The 15,511-nt window shown below is 43.4% G+C and overlaps 1 protein-coding gene across 11 annotated transcripts in view; it reads left to right on the plus strand.

Moving 5' to 3' along the window:
• Positions 1–15,511, plus strand: part of GRID2 (glutamate ionotropic receptor delta type subunit 2) — a 1,020,962-nt gene that overhangs the window by 557,317 nt on the left and 448,134 nt on the right. For all 11 annotated transcript variants that reach the window (XM_039542696.1, XM_039542702.1, XM_039542703.1 and 8 more), the window contains one exon: positions 5,527–5,811. In XM_039542696.1, coding sequence (XP_039398630.1) covers positions 5,527–5,811 — 285 coding nt within the window. The remainder of the gene's footprint in view (positions 1–5,526; positions 5,812–15,511) is intronic.

The raw sequence follows: 15,511 nt of genomic DNA on the forward strand, positions 1-15,511 counted from the left end.
CCTTGGGGCAATGGATGATTTACTTACTATGGCATAAATCATCTCCTCTCTCATTTATCCTAGAAACATTTGAGAGCATATGAAAAAAAAATTAGTCCATTGTGGTCTCCCTTTGTTACAGGATGGAGAGGCAGAATATTCTAGATGAACGAACATGAGACTGGGGGTCAGAAATTCCTGAATTGTGGTTTTGCCAGTGACTCACTATGTGGCCTTGGGCAAGTCGCTTAACCTCTGTGTGTCTCAATTTCCTCATTTGCTAAGTGGAATTAATACTGTTTACTTAGTGGCCCACTGTAAGGAAGGGACATTTACTCCAGTATTCTCTGAACACAGAATGAGAAACACTGCAATCAATTTACTGGTTGTGGCTGGGGGATGTCCAATTTTAATATCATCCTGTAACCGGGTGGCATGTTCCTCTACGGCTGAGGGAGCCAAGGGTCAGCCTCCCCTGTTCAATTATCAGTCCCAGCTTGGAAGGGGTCAGGTGAATACTACAGACTGAGTGAGCCAAGCTGAGAGGAGCAGTGGAAAGGCTGCTGTAGTACAGGCAGAGACATCCCTTGCATACGGCGAATCGGGGTGACCGCCCTGGGCACCGCACTTTTGTTAAAATTGGGACTGTCCCGATATTTAGCCCTTTGTTCCACGTTCTGAACTATGTATGATCAGGACGCCATTTTGTCCTGATATTCAGGTGAGGTGGGTGGGCAAGCAGGGTGAGGAGGCGAACGGGAAGGCGAGGGGCAGGCAGGAGGGAGCGGGGTGAGGAGGCAGCCAGGTGGGTGGATGGTGAGGAGGAAGAGCAGATGGTGGGAGTGGGGGGGGCATGGGATGGACGGTGAGGAGACTATCAGGGAGGCTGATTTGTCCCAGACCCTGTATCCCCCTAGGGGCATCCTTGAGTACAGGAGAAATGAATTGAAAGTGATTGTCCCATCTGGGGGTGAAGATACTCTTTAGGGTGGGGGCTGAGTAAAACTTAATAGCTACGCTGCTATTGAAAAGGTGTAGGGTTGTGGGGGGTGGAGCTCTGAGTGAGTGCCCTATGACATGGTGAGCCTATCTGGATCGTTATGCAGTGGTCTGCAAATCTGTCTCTGGCATTTTGTTTTAGAATGGCCCACTCCTTTCCCATAAGATTGGGCCAAGCTTTATCTTGGCCGAGTTTGTAGGGAAGGTGGGAGAGTTGGAGAGTGAGCCAGGGCTGCCCAGAGGATTCAGGGGGCCAGGGGTCTTTGGCAGCGGGGAGCTACCGCCGCCGAATTGTCACCGAAGACCTGACACTTCGGCAGCGGGTCTTCGGGGTGGAAGGACCCCCTGCCGCGGGTCTTCAGGGCATTTCGGTGGTGGGTCCTGGAGCAGAAGGACCCCCCGCCACCAAATTGCCGCCGAAGACCTGGAGCGGAAGAAGCTCCGGGGGCTTGGGCCCCACGAGAATTTTCCGGGGCCCCTGGAGCGAGTGAAGGACCCCGCTCCAGGGGCCCCAAAAACACTCGTGGGGGCCCCCGTGGGGCCCGGGGCAAATTGCCCCACTTGCCCCACCCGGGCAGCCCTCGAGTGAGCCCACCCAGCTCTGCACTCACCCTGGGCAGCAATAGCTCCTGTCTTGTGGGGCAGGGGCTGGGGGTTGCAGTGTGAGCTAAGCCCACATGGCCTTGCACTATCACCAGACAATGATGGCTCAGTCATGTCCCAAGGTCTTGGCAGGGGCCTGGCTACCCACTCTGGCCTGTTGGCCTTTGCTGCTAGAAGCACCTTGCCACAGCGTCACATGGGGTTCATTGGGGATTCTCTTTGACTTGGGCATGTGTGTGTCGAGTTGGCTGAGGGAGAGGGCAGTTGATATTATTAATCCTGTATTCCTTTAAGGCTGGCTTTGTCACACCTCTAATAGAATTGTATACTAATCCATTTGAATTTGACATTTCTACTATATTGAAGAAGGATGTAAAGACACAGGGATGTTTATGGTGTATTGATGGTAAAAGAATGTAGCTTGATCATATTAGGAATAGATTTGATATCCGCTTTAATATATGACCTCTCAGGTAGTGACAGTAAATTAAAGGAGTCTTGAATGACAAAATGCTTTTAAAGTCCTTGTGTAATCTTTTTACTTAGAGGTAGGGCACAGTACTGGCTGATTTCTTCAAGCTTGGGAGGGAATGGAGAGGATTTTCAGATGCTTTTGTGCTATAGTTAGTGAAATGAAAAAAACTACCACTGAAGATTTGGATAAGCAGAAAAAAGATTTAATTAAGCTTTTCATTGTCAAAAAAAGATAATATATAGGGCTCAATCTTTCACTTCTTACAGAGGCAAAATTCCCACTGAAGCCAATGGGAGTTATGCCTGGATAAGGAGTGTGTATAATGTTTTGACACCAGGAAATGGTTTTGTTTTGTTTGTGGGTATAAACTGTAGAGATGGCTCTCTACCTAAAAAATAATTCAGTCAATGGGAGACTGATGCAGTGAGAATGAACGTTCCAAATAACAAGCCTTTCTCCACTATCTAAATATACATTCAGTTAATCAGAGTTTGTAAGACTAACTGTAGGTGCGAAGGTGCATTTGCCAGCAAAATTGACTGGATTACCAGCCCATCTCAACACACACATACACTCCTTGTATGCATAATTGGGGAAGCAGGAGCCTTGGGGGCTACTGCAATCTTCATGCTTCAACAGTATTCATAATAGAGTGACCTGGAGTGAGCAGATTGCAGGTGCTCTTTCAGACTGTGTGCTAGGAGCAGGATTTAGCCCCATTAAGCAAAAGAATAAATCCATCATTGAACCATATGCTTTTTTCCCTCCTATTTTGCTTTGTTTCAGTAACACAGTGCACAGTGAAAATTCCCCCTGTTCTGCAGTATTATAGTGAGTCTCCTGATTATTTTTTGGTCATAAGGAGTGCCTAGAAATATAGACATTTGACATGAGAAGGATCCTCAGGGTGATTTCTGTAAGACTGTCTCTGACTGTGATGTGTTTTGTAAAGTCATGTCTGAGAGACTGTGGGTGCAGGGCATATTTTATTTAAAGGGACACTGTCGAGTCCATTTAGGCCTAAAATTCAGCAGCACTGGAAGAAACCTTTTTTGCAAAGATTGGTAACCAAAAAAATAAAATAAAATAAAAAAATTCTAAACTAAAAATAAAGGAAACTTTTTTTGAATTGACACTAGAAAATTTTTATCTTGGAAAGAATAGCATTCCTTGCAGGACTTGCGCTCTAGGTATCACAATATTTACCCAATGTATGAAAAGAGCACTGGAAAAGTGATTAGAAGCTTAGTAAAGAGACATTAACTAGTCTATCTCATTTTTAACCTGACAGTGCCTCTTCCATCCATTCTGGGACCCAGCACAAGTAGTAGGCTATACTCTGGGCATCTACACAGGGGAAGGGATCATTTTCCCCAGCTCCAGTGCTTTGGAGCCACTCTGTGGAGGCTACTTTAACATAGTACCCCAATTGCCTCCAAAAAGCCTCCGTTATAGAGGGGAGGACAAAAAAACCTGTGAAGTATTGAATTCTTTGCCATCATCTCTGCCCTTCTTCACTTGTTCATTTGTGCTCTGCTATGCAGGGAAGCCCCGGAGAGCTGGACTCCATGATATTTAGGAGTGCGTGCAGAGCCAGCACTAGGCATAAGCAGATTAAACAATTAGGGCCCCATGCAGCTAAAGTAGTTTCCCCATTCACTTTTTTAGTATGTGTTGTGTTTGTGTATGTGGGGAGAAATATTCCTGCTTAGGGCCCCCAATGGGCTAGCACTGCCGCTGGGTATGTGCATCCCTGGATAACCCCATGGAAATCCATCTCCACATTACACAGCAGAGCCACGCTGTTCCTGGTGCAGAGGGACCTCCCAGTCTGTGAAGCAGGATACTAAACTAACAGAAAACATGAAATAATTCTGATGGATAAATCTAGTGATGTAAAGTATGGGATAACCCCTTCCTTCAATCTTTTATTGTCATTTCTTGGATGGTATATTATTTTGACATACACGGTGACTTTTTTGACTCTTTTAGAAGTAATCTTGAATATTACTAAATATTACATGGTAAATGTATTAATTTTATATGAAAATGGTTATCCATGTCCATGATCTCCCATACCATCTTTTGGCTACATTGGTAAGATTTATAAGGGCTAGACTGTGACATCCTTATTCACATTGAATATTGCCTTATGCCATAAATAGTTATATTGAAGTCAATGGGAATATTTGTAGAGGAGTGTAAGGGGATGACAGTCTGATCTAACAGGTCTGATAACAAAATATGTCTGCCATAATAATACTTTAAAGGCCAAATTTTTCACATGTGGATTCTTCATTTGTGTTCTGACCTCCTGTGTGCACAAAATCTGCGCACAAAATGGGTAATTGCACAACTAAAGTACTACATATGCACCTGTAAATACCTATTGTATTTTCCTGTACAATTCTATTTTGCATGTATGAATACAGGGTAACTGCACATGTAGTTTTGCTGGTCTCAAATTAGGCATTTAAAAAATTGTCCCTGATTTGTGCTCTAGAGAATTACGTTACAAGCTAGTGTTGCTGACTTGCTCTGGCTCTCAACTCAATTAGAAAGACAAAATAAACACTTCACTCTGTGCTTTATTTCACAGAGTAATGCTTCAGAATTATAGCCCAAATAATTATTTATTCTTTTTTATTGATTGCATTAACATTCATCATAAGTACCTTTGGTATTCACGTGGATGTCATTAGTGTAATATTCAGAACTTCAACTGTAACTCAGCCTTCATTGACTGGGCTGTTAGTTACAAGGTGTAAGTTTTTGCATGAACATGGTTTTCCAAAAAGTGGGGAGGGAAAACTTGCAGAAATTATGCCCTAAATTTTGAAAGCAGCATTCTAGTTATGTAACTCTGGGGCTTTTTTGTTTTTTTGTTGAAATACTAAAATAGACAAGTTAGATCACATATGCTGTGCATTTCTTGTATAACCCAAGAGCCATTCAGGTTTTGGTTCTTTCTGGACAAGCTAATGTACATGACTGTATTCAGTTGCCTTCAAAAGTTGACAGCTAGTCTGAGCTGTTATTCTGCAAGTTCTGCATCTTATTCCCAGAATGGGCATGCTGGACTTCGGAAAGTGTTTATCTCCCCAGAAAATCCAGTTACTTTGATAGTTGGGTTTAGTTTGTAGCAGTCTTCCAAAGGCTGTATTTATAGAATAAGCTTATGTTCTAGCTGAGTTTTACTTCCAGGACAGGGGCAGGAACAGTCTTACTGCTCTTGGTAGTGATAATAGGCAGTTTGAAATGAATAGACAAGCCTCCTGACTTTTTTATAGATTTTAGATTGGACTGTTTTATAGTAGACAAGATTATTGAATTTACAAAAGGCTAACTTCTTTTTACTTCACTGAAGCTCTTGCATGCCAGCTCCCAGTATTTATTTGTTTCAGTAGAAAAATAAGCTGTGAGCACTGAACTGCCCTTGTCATCTTGAATATCACTGTGTTTTCTTACAGCATGCGACCTTATGAACCAAGGCATCCTGGCCCTTGTCAGCTCCATTGGCTGTACGTCGGCGGGATCCCTGCAGTCCTTGGCAGATGCCATGCACATCCCTCACCTCTTCATCCAGCGTTCAACAGCTGGGACTCCAAGAAGTGGCTGTGGCCTTACCAGGAGCAATCGAAATGATGACTACACACTGTCTGTCCGCCCACCCGTCTATGTAAATGATGTTATATTGAGGGTGGTCACGGAATATGCCTGGCAGAAGTTCATTATTTTCTATGATAATGAGTATGGTAAGTGTTTATTTAGTGGGGTGATTGTTATCAAATCCTAATTATATTAAAAGCAATTGCATTAAATCTTTAAAATCTTCCACTACATTACATTTTGCATATAAGCATTTATGGCTATGTTAGGATTTCACGTAACCCCAGAAAAATCTATTTCTAAAAGCCATCAATTTTTATGGCTTTGTTTGATAATTCCTTTGATAAAGTTAAATGCAGAATTTATCTAGCCTTCTATCTTGTAGTGTTTATGAAGTGTAAATGATTTTAATGAGTTTTGTTGTTTGCCAGTGTGTGCAAATAGATTACGACAATTCATCAGATAGAATATATGATTTCACACTTCTAGAATTTTGTCAAGGGGCAAATCTTTTGTGTGTACTGGAGTCTTTTGTAGGGTAGGAATTTGAAATAGCAATGTAAGCAAGAAACAAACTTTAATGGGAATGGGCTGGTTTGGGTGAATGCAGGACCCCCAGGTAAACTTATTGAGTAGAGATATAGAAATAGATACTTGGGTTGGGGGTGAGGAGGGCAGAAAGGAGAGGCATTATTTTTAAAAACCTTTGAGTGCATTTAGTGCTTATGAGAAGCACAGTCATGTATCAATAGAAGTACAACACAGACAGTGCAAATTAGCCCATTCTATCCAACTGTGTGTTTCAATCAATTTCTGGAGGCATCACTTCTCAGGTTTCCTGAGAGTAGGACTAGACATGTTATAGTTGATACATTATCGGAGTAATTTCACCATTTTTTTCTGTTAATGAATTGTTTTGAACCCAAACCTGCTTTTTGCAGAAGTATTTACAGTTAGTTTGGATGAACATTTAACAACTTATTATCAAACTTAAGTCTTCAGGTTGTGAATGGTTCAATTCGGCTATATGCTATTCATATTTAATGGTGTCTGACTGGTCACCCAAGTAATATGCTGTCGAATTTGTTGTCTGATTAAATAATTTTTAAAATTAGGACAATATAGAATGATGAATAACAAATCATTATTTATAATAAAATAGCTAGAGAACCCCATTGTAATAGGTGCTGTACACACACACAGAAATACACAGTCCCGGCTCCAAAGAGTTTTTGCTGATGAATATTATTGTCCACGAATTAAAATGTGTGTTCACATCTAAACATAAGTATGCTCATGAAGAAGAACCATCCCCCCAAATGTTCATGTAAGCAAAAAATCTGTTTATACAGGACATTCATGAATAAAAAAGGGAAGAAACATTACAATTAACCAGTAGTTGAGAATAAGAAAGAATGTTCACACTGTTTTTGCAGCATTCTATTTGTTCTATTCGAGAGGGTATTTCAGACTCCGTGTCCTTTTATGTCTTTAGTCTCTGTTTCAGAATCCCACTGTGGTGACAGTTTTATAATGTGGAGGTCTGTCCACTAGCAATAGGTTTGAGATTAATTCATTCTGTGCCCTGTCACTTCCAAACATAAAATGAGGCAGGAGCCACTTTACCAGATGTAAAGTGAGCCACTGGGAGACCAGAGACCTAAGCCTGTGGTTGGCAGAAGAACCAGCAAGCCATGTCCCTCCACTGTCCTCAAAGTGGCTCTGACCTTTTTTGGATTTCTCATGGGAACATAGGAATTACTAGTTCAGTATCCTGTCTCTGGCAGTGGTTAGTACTAAGTTAGACGAATGTTCAAGAAACTCTGTAGGAGGCAGATTTGGAATAATCTGCCACCCAAGGTTATCTCCTCCTAACCGCCAATAGTCAGATTGACTTTAATCCCGAAGTTTGAGATTTTATGTCCCTTCTAGTTCTTTGCTCCAATGCATTGCCCAATGCATTCCAGTTAGCGTCTTTACCACTGGCTGGCAATCTGTTCGGGACGCGATGGTTCTCGACCGGACTTTCGTGGTGGCAGAGATCCAGGATCTTGGTCCCTCTTCTCTCGGCTCATCAACGTCCCTCGTCTCCAGCGTGATCCTTTCTTTCCCATCCAGCGCGTGCGGAGTTCATCCTCTGTCCGGGGCCAGGGCCTGTCGCCCGCGCGTCCTCGCATGGTCTCTCTCACGATCATCACACCTCACCACCTTCCGACCCGGCCTCCCGCTCCGCGCTCCGCCTCCTGGGGGCGCCTGGGCGGCGCGTCGGCGTGCGTGCGGCTTGCGCTCGCGCCGGCCAGTCTGGCTGGCGTCGGTGGTACCCGCGCCGCCGGCCCGAGACCGAGCGTATGGTGGTGGTCTCGGCTCCTCGCTCCTCTCTCCCCTCCCGATGGTGCCCGCGACGTGTGGTCGTGTGTGCGGATCCGTTCCCACCTCCGCGCTCCGCCGCTCACCACACGCGCCCGCCACGGCTCTCGTGGGAGCACCCTGGCCGATCTCCACCAAGGCCTCTGGTCGAGCAGACCCTCGCCCCTGCATATCTGTCGAGAGCTGCGGCGATCCGAGCCCTACGTCCTGCCTGCTCTGCCCCCCATCTGCCCCCATCTGCGGGCGATGTATTCACGGACAAGACGATACACACAGACAACAAACACGTGAGGCGTGGCGCGCCCCCCCCAGCTCAGGCCTGGTGCAGGGCTGCTCTGCTGTAGGGACTCCCACTCCATTCACCTACCTTTCTTTTTCTTTGTTCTTTGCAGAACACGCTGGCCGACGGCTCAGCAGGTCTCTCCTCTCACCGCTCTCTCTCCCTCCGTCCAGATGTCACACACACATCGGAGGGGGGGTTCCCCAGATAGACCTGTTCGATAGCAGGAGAACAGGAAGTGCCACGGTTTTGGTTTTTTTCATTTGTTCGTCCAGGCTCCTGTCGCGGCGCCTCTCTCTACTACCCTGGGCGGACCGCCCTCTCTGCCCCTCCCCTCCAATTCTCCAATGCACTCAGTGCTCTGAAGCTCCAGGAGGACAGAGGTCACGTCCCATTCATAGCGCCGGCCTGGCTGGCCTGCAACACACTGTACTGGCTGCTGCTGCTGCTCTCCGCGCGACCCCATCCCCCCCCGTGGGCGACCTCATCACCCATCACCCCAGGACGACTCCGCCATCGCCATCGAACCTGCAGTCCCTCCATCTTACAGCTGTACCTGAGTGGTTGACCCACGCAGAGAGGGCTGTTCAGCGGCAGTTCAGCAAGTCCTCCTGGGGGATTGGAGCAACACATCTCGAAGAACAACAGTTACTACAGGTGAGTAACTGTCTTTTTTTTAACATACATTCTACTATAACTCTGAATAGTCTTGTTATCTATATACATGTCCAATCCCTCTTTGAATCTTGCTAAATGCTTGGTTTCAACAACATCACATGACAGTGAGTTCTACATTCTAACGATTAGTTTTGTGAATAAGTAATTCCTTCTATAAGTTTTGAATAGACAAATTCATTGTCCCCTTATTCTTGCATTATCAGATGAGAACAGAATTTTCTAGATGCAGCTTTTCTAGACTGTTCATTATTTGCATATGTTTGTCATGTCCCTTCTTATTTGTCTCCTCACTAAAGGTAAACGGTCCCACTCTTTTCAATCTTTTTTTTTCTTATCAGAGTTTTTTCCATGCCTCTAATTATTCTTGTGGCTCATATCTGAACCTCCACCAATTCTACAGTAACCTCTTTGTGATAGTGTGACCAGTCTTGAGCACAGTATTGCAGATGAGGGGAAAGTACCGATTTATAGAATAGCATTATAATCAGAGGGGTAGCCATGTAACCATGTTAGTCTGTATCCACAAAAAAGAGGAGTCCGGTGGCACCTTAAAGACTAACATATTTATTTGGGCATGTGGGTTTTTTTACCCACAAAAGCTTATGCCCAAATAAATGTGTTAGTCTTTAAGGTGCCACCAGACTCCTCATTGTTTTTGGATATTTAAACAGGAAACTGTCCCAGGGCCCACGGGGGGAGGGAGGGCAAGTGGGGCAATTTGCCCCGGGCCCTGCAGGGGCCCCACAAGTCCTGACCTGGCAGTGGTCCGGGTCTTCGGAGGCATTTCGGCGGCAGGGGGCCCTTCAGTGCTACCGAAGACACAGAGCAACTGAAGGGCCCCCCAGCTGCCGAAATGCCGCCGAAGACCCGGACTACCGCTGGGTGAGTACAAGCGCCACAGCTCCCCCGCTTTGCCCCAGGCCCCCTGAATCCTCTGGGTGGCCCTAAACGGTCCCCTTATTTGCATATTCCCCTCCTGGTAACACACAACCTCCTCACTTAATGAGCCCAATTTACCTGCCTGGGGATTCAGAACGTGGTCCAAAGAAGCAAGAAAGGATCACTCAGGGGTCAGGGTGCTAACCTGGGACCCAGCATGCCCAGGCTCGGTTCCCTGCTCTGTCTCAGACTTCCTGTGTCACCCAGGGAAAGTCACCGGGGGCTGCAGTTTTCCAAATATTGAGGCATTAACAGGGATTTTCTGAAGCACCAGGGCACCCAACTCCCATAGGTATACCTCAGTTCTCAGGCTATGAAATGGGGATAAGGGAATTTTCCTACCTCACCAGGGTGTAGTGAGGATAGATGCAATAAAAAATGAGATGCTCAGATATTATGGTGACTGGGGGACATGTGTATCTAAGGCAAAAAAAATTTATTACTGTGGATGTGATGAAAAGATCACTGACATGAGTGGAATGAGTGCCTCCCTTGGCTTCATTTGGCCTTGGACCATTCCCCGATGCAGCAATTAATGGATATGCCTTCCTATGACAAAACTGCTGGTTTGGTTATGTGATTAATGTGAGTAAAATTGTCTAGTGCATGAAAAGCATCTTAAATCCTTGTAGGGCCTGATGAAAAAGGCTATTACAACTCCATTGAAGCCATCCCGTTGAGTACAGTGTGAATTGTGTCAGGCCCTGCGTTCATAACTCTGAAGCAGCAAAGTTATGTGTTGCTCTAAATGTCTTCACAAGAGGAAATGGAGTTATCTCCAAGCAGGAGCTAATTATGATGAAGAGGATGCTTCCCTCATAGTGTCAACAATTGTGATTGAAGCAGAAAACACTCAGAGCAATCAGGTTTGTAGAAGAGTCCCGGGCAGATTCATAGGTATGGATAAAATACCCAAACTGACTTATTTAATAGGCAGCAGGTTTAAAACAAAGAAAAGGAAGTGTTTCTTCACAAAATCCACAGCCAACTTGTGGAGCTCTTTGCCAGAGGATCTTGTGCAGCCCAAGACTATAGAATATTAGTAAGGTCATGGACCTCAGCCTGTCAAAGACTCACTATCATTTCTGCATGAGCTGGGCAAAATAATCCCAATGCAGATCATGATGATAGTAGTTCCTGACTCCTGTATGGGTTTTAATCAATAGATTTCAGAGCACTGTACAAAGGAGGTAAGCAGCAAATCCCCATTTTTTTGCACACGGGGAAATTGAGGCACATGTAAATGAAGTGACTTGCCCAAGACCACCCAGAAAATAAGTGGCACAACAAGTGGAAATAAATTCCCAGCTGTGCTGACACTATGGGAAAGCTGTCTACATGGATACAGGCAAGTCGCATCTTAGGCGTATTTAACATGCGCGAATTCAGCTTTATGGTCGGCAAAAACGGGGAAAAAAAGAAAAACAACAATATAAAAACTGCATCTGTAGTGCGGGCGATTCCACCCGCCATTCAACTCAATGAGTGTTTCACTATACGCGGTTATCGCTTTATGCGCTAACTGCAGAACGGAACTCCCACGTAAGATGAGACTTGCCTGTACCTGCAATGCACAGTACAGTAAAGGGCAACTAAATGCAGTAGACCAGTTCTCTAAACTGATTGAATATTTTCCACTCTGTTTTAGGTTGGATTCTGTTCTCAGTTACTCAGTATGAATCTGGAACAATTCAATTTAGTTCAGGAAATTGATTCCACATTTATGGCAGTGTAACTGAGAACAGAATTGCTTAACTCTTTTCAAATCCAGTCTCTTCACCTTTAACACATTCCGAAATTAGCTGAGTGCTTTTTTTCTGTGTATGTCATGTTTGTTTCTGTGTCTATATGTCCGTATGAGTGAGTAAAGATGTTTACTTTTTCTTTATTGGAAAAGAACCAATTTTCCTAGTTATTTAATTTCACAATTTATAAAGAAACACTTTACTCATATCTCTGAAATTATTTCCAGTAATACTCCTGTTGAATGAAAGAGACTATGCCTTTGGTATTTACAATAAATCTTGCTACAGAAGGACTGGGCTCGAATCCAAAATAAATATCATGCTAATCCAAATATCTTGTGCCTCGAAAAAGGACCGCGCAATTTGCATATCCATTTATCGGGGTCATAGGTTTTAAGTTCAACAAATTGGAAATGCTTTTCACTTTTATCTTGCCTATCAGTGGTTACCTTTCATTAGCAGAGAGAGAGTGAGCATCATTTATGTTTAGAGTTAAGTACTTCTGCAGGTCAGAAGTGTTCATTTACAGTGTGTTCTGCTTTGTAAAATATCCCAAATTCTTTCTGAACATAATTGGACCTATGTATTCAACCTATTAAGAGGGAGAGGAGTGTATTTTTCTAAAGCTATTATATTCAGTTGATAGAAGCCTCCAGTCGATTTAAAACTCCCTTACCAACAAAGAAAATGGAAGTATTTGAAAGAAGCAATTGCTCCCTATAAGCCCTAGTTAACTGAGTAAAAGGGAAGTTATACAGAAGCCTCACTTTCAAACCACTGATATTTAATTTAAAGTGATAGGGATTTTTAAAAATTAAATTTTAAATGACTTTTCTTGAAAAATTTTAAAAATGAACTATTCATAATTAAAATAGAGTTTCACTGTAAACTTTATGGCATAGCAAAATTGAGCTACTCCAGTGAAAAATTTTAATAAGTAACTGTAAGTCTTAGTTGGTGGCTATTGTTCTGCTAATAACTAATGAGTATAGCTGGTCAGGAATGCCAGTTTGTGGAAACTGAATCATTTCGCAGGAGTATATCAGTTTTGATTAAACAGGTTTCTCAGATCCTAGATGGAATTTCTTCTGTGTGTGTGGCTCATCCAGTAGCTCAGTGTATGACCCATCCTATAGCTAAAACATTCACCTGGGGAAGCTCTGCCTGATTCAGGGCAGGGATCTGAATCTTTCACATCAGAGCTGAGCACCCTAACCATCAGGCTATTAGCTATTCTGGAGCAAGTTTCTATCTCTCCTGGAGAGTTGGCGCAGTTCCACTTTGTACAAATAATTAAATATTCATTGGGCCAGAGAAAGAGACTGACTCCTAGTGGTTAAGGCGTTCACCTTGCTCGTGTCCTTTGAGCTAGGAGAGAAGGGCTTAACATCCAGATGCGAAGTGTCCTAGCAAACTTGGGTAGCAAACAGGGGAGTTTTAGAGGGAGGAAGGGCGATTGCCTACTGAAGAAGGAGAGAGCACTAAATTTTGGAGTGAGCTTGTTTGTATTTTTCTTTTGGCTTGGTTAAAGTTTACGGTGTGGCCTGTTGGGGACAGTGTGTTTGGGAACTAGATGGGAGTCGGGGCCAGAGGACTGCTAGCTTAGCGTGCTTCAGAAGACAGGATTAGAATTTAAAATGATCTTGAAAAACTGGAGAAATAAATAAATACGATGAAATTCAGTAAGAACCACATGCAAAGTGCTACACTTAGGAAGGAACAATCAACTTCACAAATACAAAACAAGAAATGACTGCCTAGGAAGGAGTACTGCAGAAAAGGATCTGAGGGTTATACTGAATCACAAACTTAATGAGTCAACTATATAATGTTGCAAAAATGAAAATAAATTTGAAATGTATTAGGAGTGTTGTAAGCAAGACATGAGAAGTAATTCTTCTACTCTACTCAACATTGATTAAGCCTCAACTGGAGTATTGTGTCCAGTTCTGGGCACCATATTTCGGGAAACGTGGATAAATTGGATAAAGTCCAGAGGAGAGCAACAAACATGATATAAGGTCTAGAAAACGTGACTATTGAGGAAAGATTGAAAAAACTGGATTCAGTTAGTCTGGAGAAGAGAAGATGCGTGTGTGTGACATAGCAGTCTTCAAGTATGTAAAAGGTGATTACAAAGAGGAGGGTGATAAATTGTTCTGCTTATCCACTGAGGACAGGGCAAGAAGTAATGGGCTTAAATTGCAGCAAGGGAAATTTAGGTTAGACATTAGGAAAAACTTCCTAACTGTAAGGGTAGTTAAACATCAGGACAATTTACCAGAGGTTGTAGAATCTCTATCATTGGGGATTTTAAAAAACAGTTTAGACAACCCCATCAGGTATGGTCTAGATAATACTTAGTCCAGGGGACTGGACTAGATGACATGTTGAAGTCCCTTCCAGTCCTACATTTGTGTTTCTGTGGGAGGTACCGAGGCTTGAGACTGGGTCTTTCACATTGTAGGTGAAACACCAGTGGTGAGGATAATCTAACCCAGGATGTTAGAGACTCAGGTTACATTCCTGCTCTGAATCAGACACAGCAGGGACATGAACCTGGCTCTCCCACTTCTCAGGTGAGTTCCATCATCAGTGGGCTATTGGCTATTCTGGGGTGGATGAGAGAATTCACTCAGCATCTTTATTTTTTGGGGGGGTGGGTGGTATGTGAAAAATTTCAAAAGGTCTTGGGACAGCAAAGCCATTTCCCACCCAGCTATACTAATGAGGGATTGGCACGCTTAGGCTACACTGATGCATACTTGGTGTGAGTAGGGGAGGAGGAAAGAGAACTTCTAAACCAAATCTGACTCACTTTTTATTTTCTCTTTCACTTATATGTATTTTGCTAAGTGCACAGAGAACAGTGATAGCACCTGGATTAAGGTCTCAGATACTGAAGTCTTTTGCTAGTTAAAATAAGAGGTTTTTCTCTCTCATGACCCAGATTCTCCTATAAGATCCTACAGTTTACCGTTTTTGCTGCATAATTACAGTACTACTGTGTTTGCCTACCTCAGAACTCTGATGTTAAACACAGAGTCTGCTGACATCAAAGGAATACCAGGATTACCAAGTATGTTTGGCAAGGCAGGAAGCAGTGCCTGTTGCCTTTACCTGGTATGTTCTTCAGCAATAAGATGTTTTCATAGTTCTCCATGTGATTCTGTGCCATATGTCAGTAAATCAGGAGTAACTCAACTCAGCTGAAGTAAATGCAAGTTAAAACAAGTGAAAACAAGATCAGCCCCTTTTAACCATCATGTCTCTGTTGCCATTTTTGAGTTAATGAATTCTGCATTATGGGCCAGATCGAACTCCCATTGAAATCAATGGAAACGTTGCCTTTGAGTTCAGTGCAAGTTGCAATAGGGGCCTAAGAAAAGTTGATGAGCTGTGGGGGAGGGGGCACAAGTGAGAACTGAATTTAGCCATAATTATCTTTTAATAAGACATTAGTTATTTCAAAGCAGGATACTGCCATTTCTGCAAACGTCAGTCAGGATGGTTTTTTGCACTGCTAAGGAATAGAGCTGTGTGACATGTTTACAACAAAATCATGTTGTAAATGGGCACCTTTAACAACTTGCTGTAAAAAAACACTATCCACAGAGTCTGAAAAGTGCAAATCCATCCCCTTTTTGGAGTTTGGCTTTATTAAGAAAGGAAACAACAATGAGGTAAAGCATCAGCTCATATTTTCCCCTTAGACTTGACTGCTCCTAGAGTTCCTTGCTCAAGTCGGCTCATCCCACATCCTAGATCCTCTATCACAGAGAGTCACTTTCACCTCCCTTATATCTAATAGGTCACTTCCTGCTGTGAGCCAGCAGA

Source organism: Mauremys reevesii, linkage group 5, assembly GCF_016161935.1.
Source record: "Mauremys reevesii isolate NIE-2019 linkage group 5, ASM1616193v1, whole genome shotgun sequence".
NCBI lineage: Eukaryota > Metazoa > Chordata > Testudines > Geoemydidae > Mauremys > Mauremys reevesii.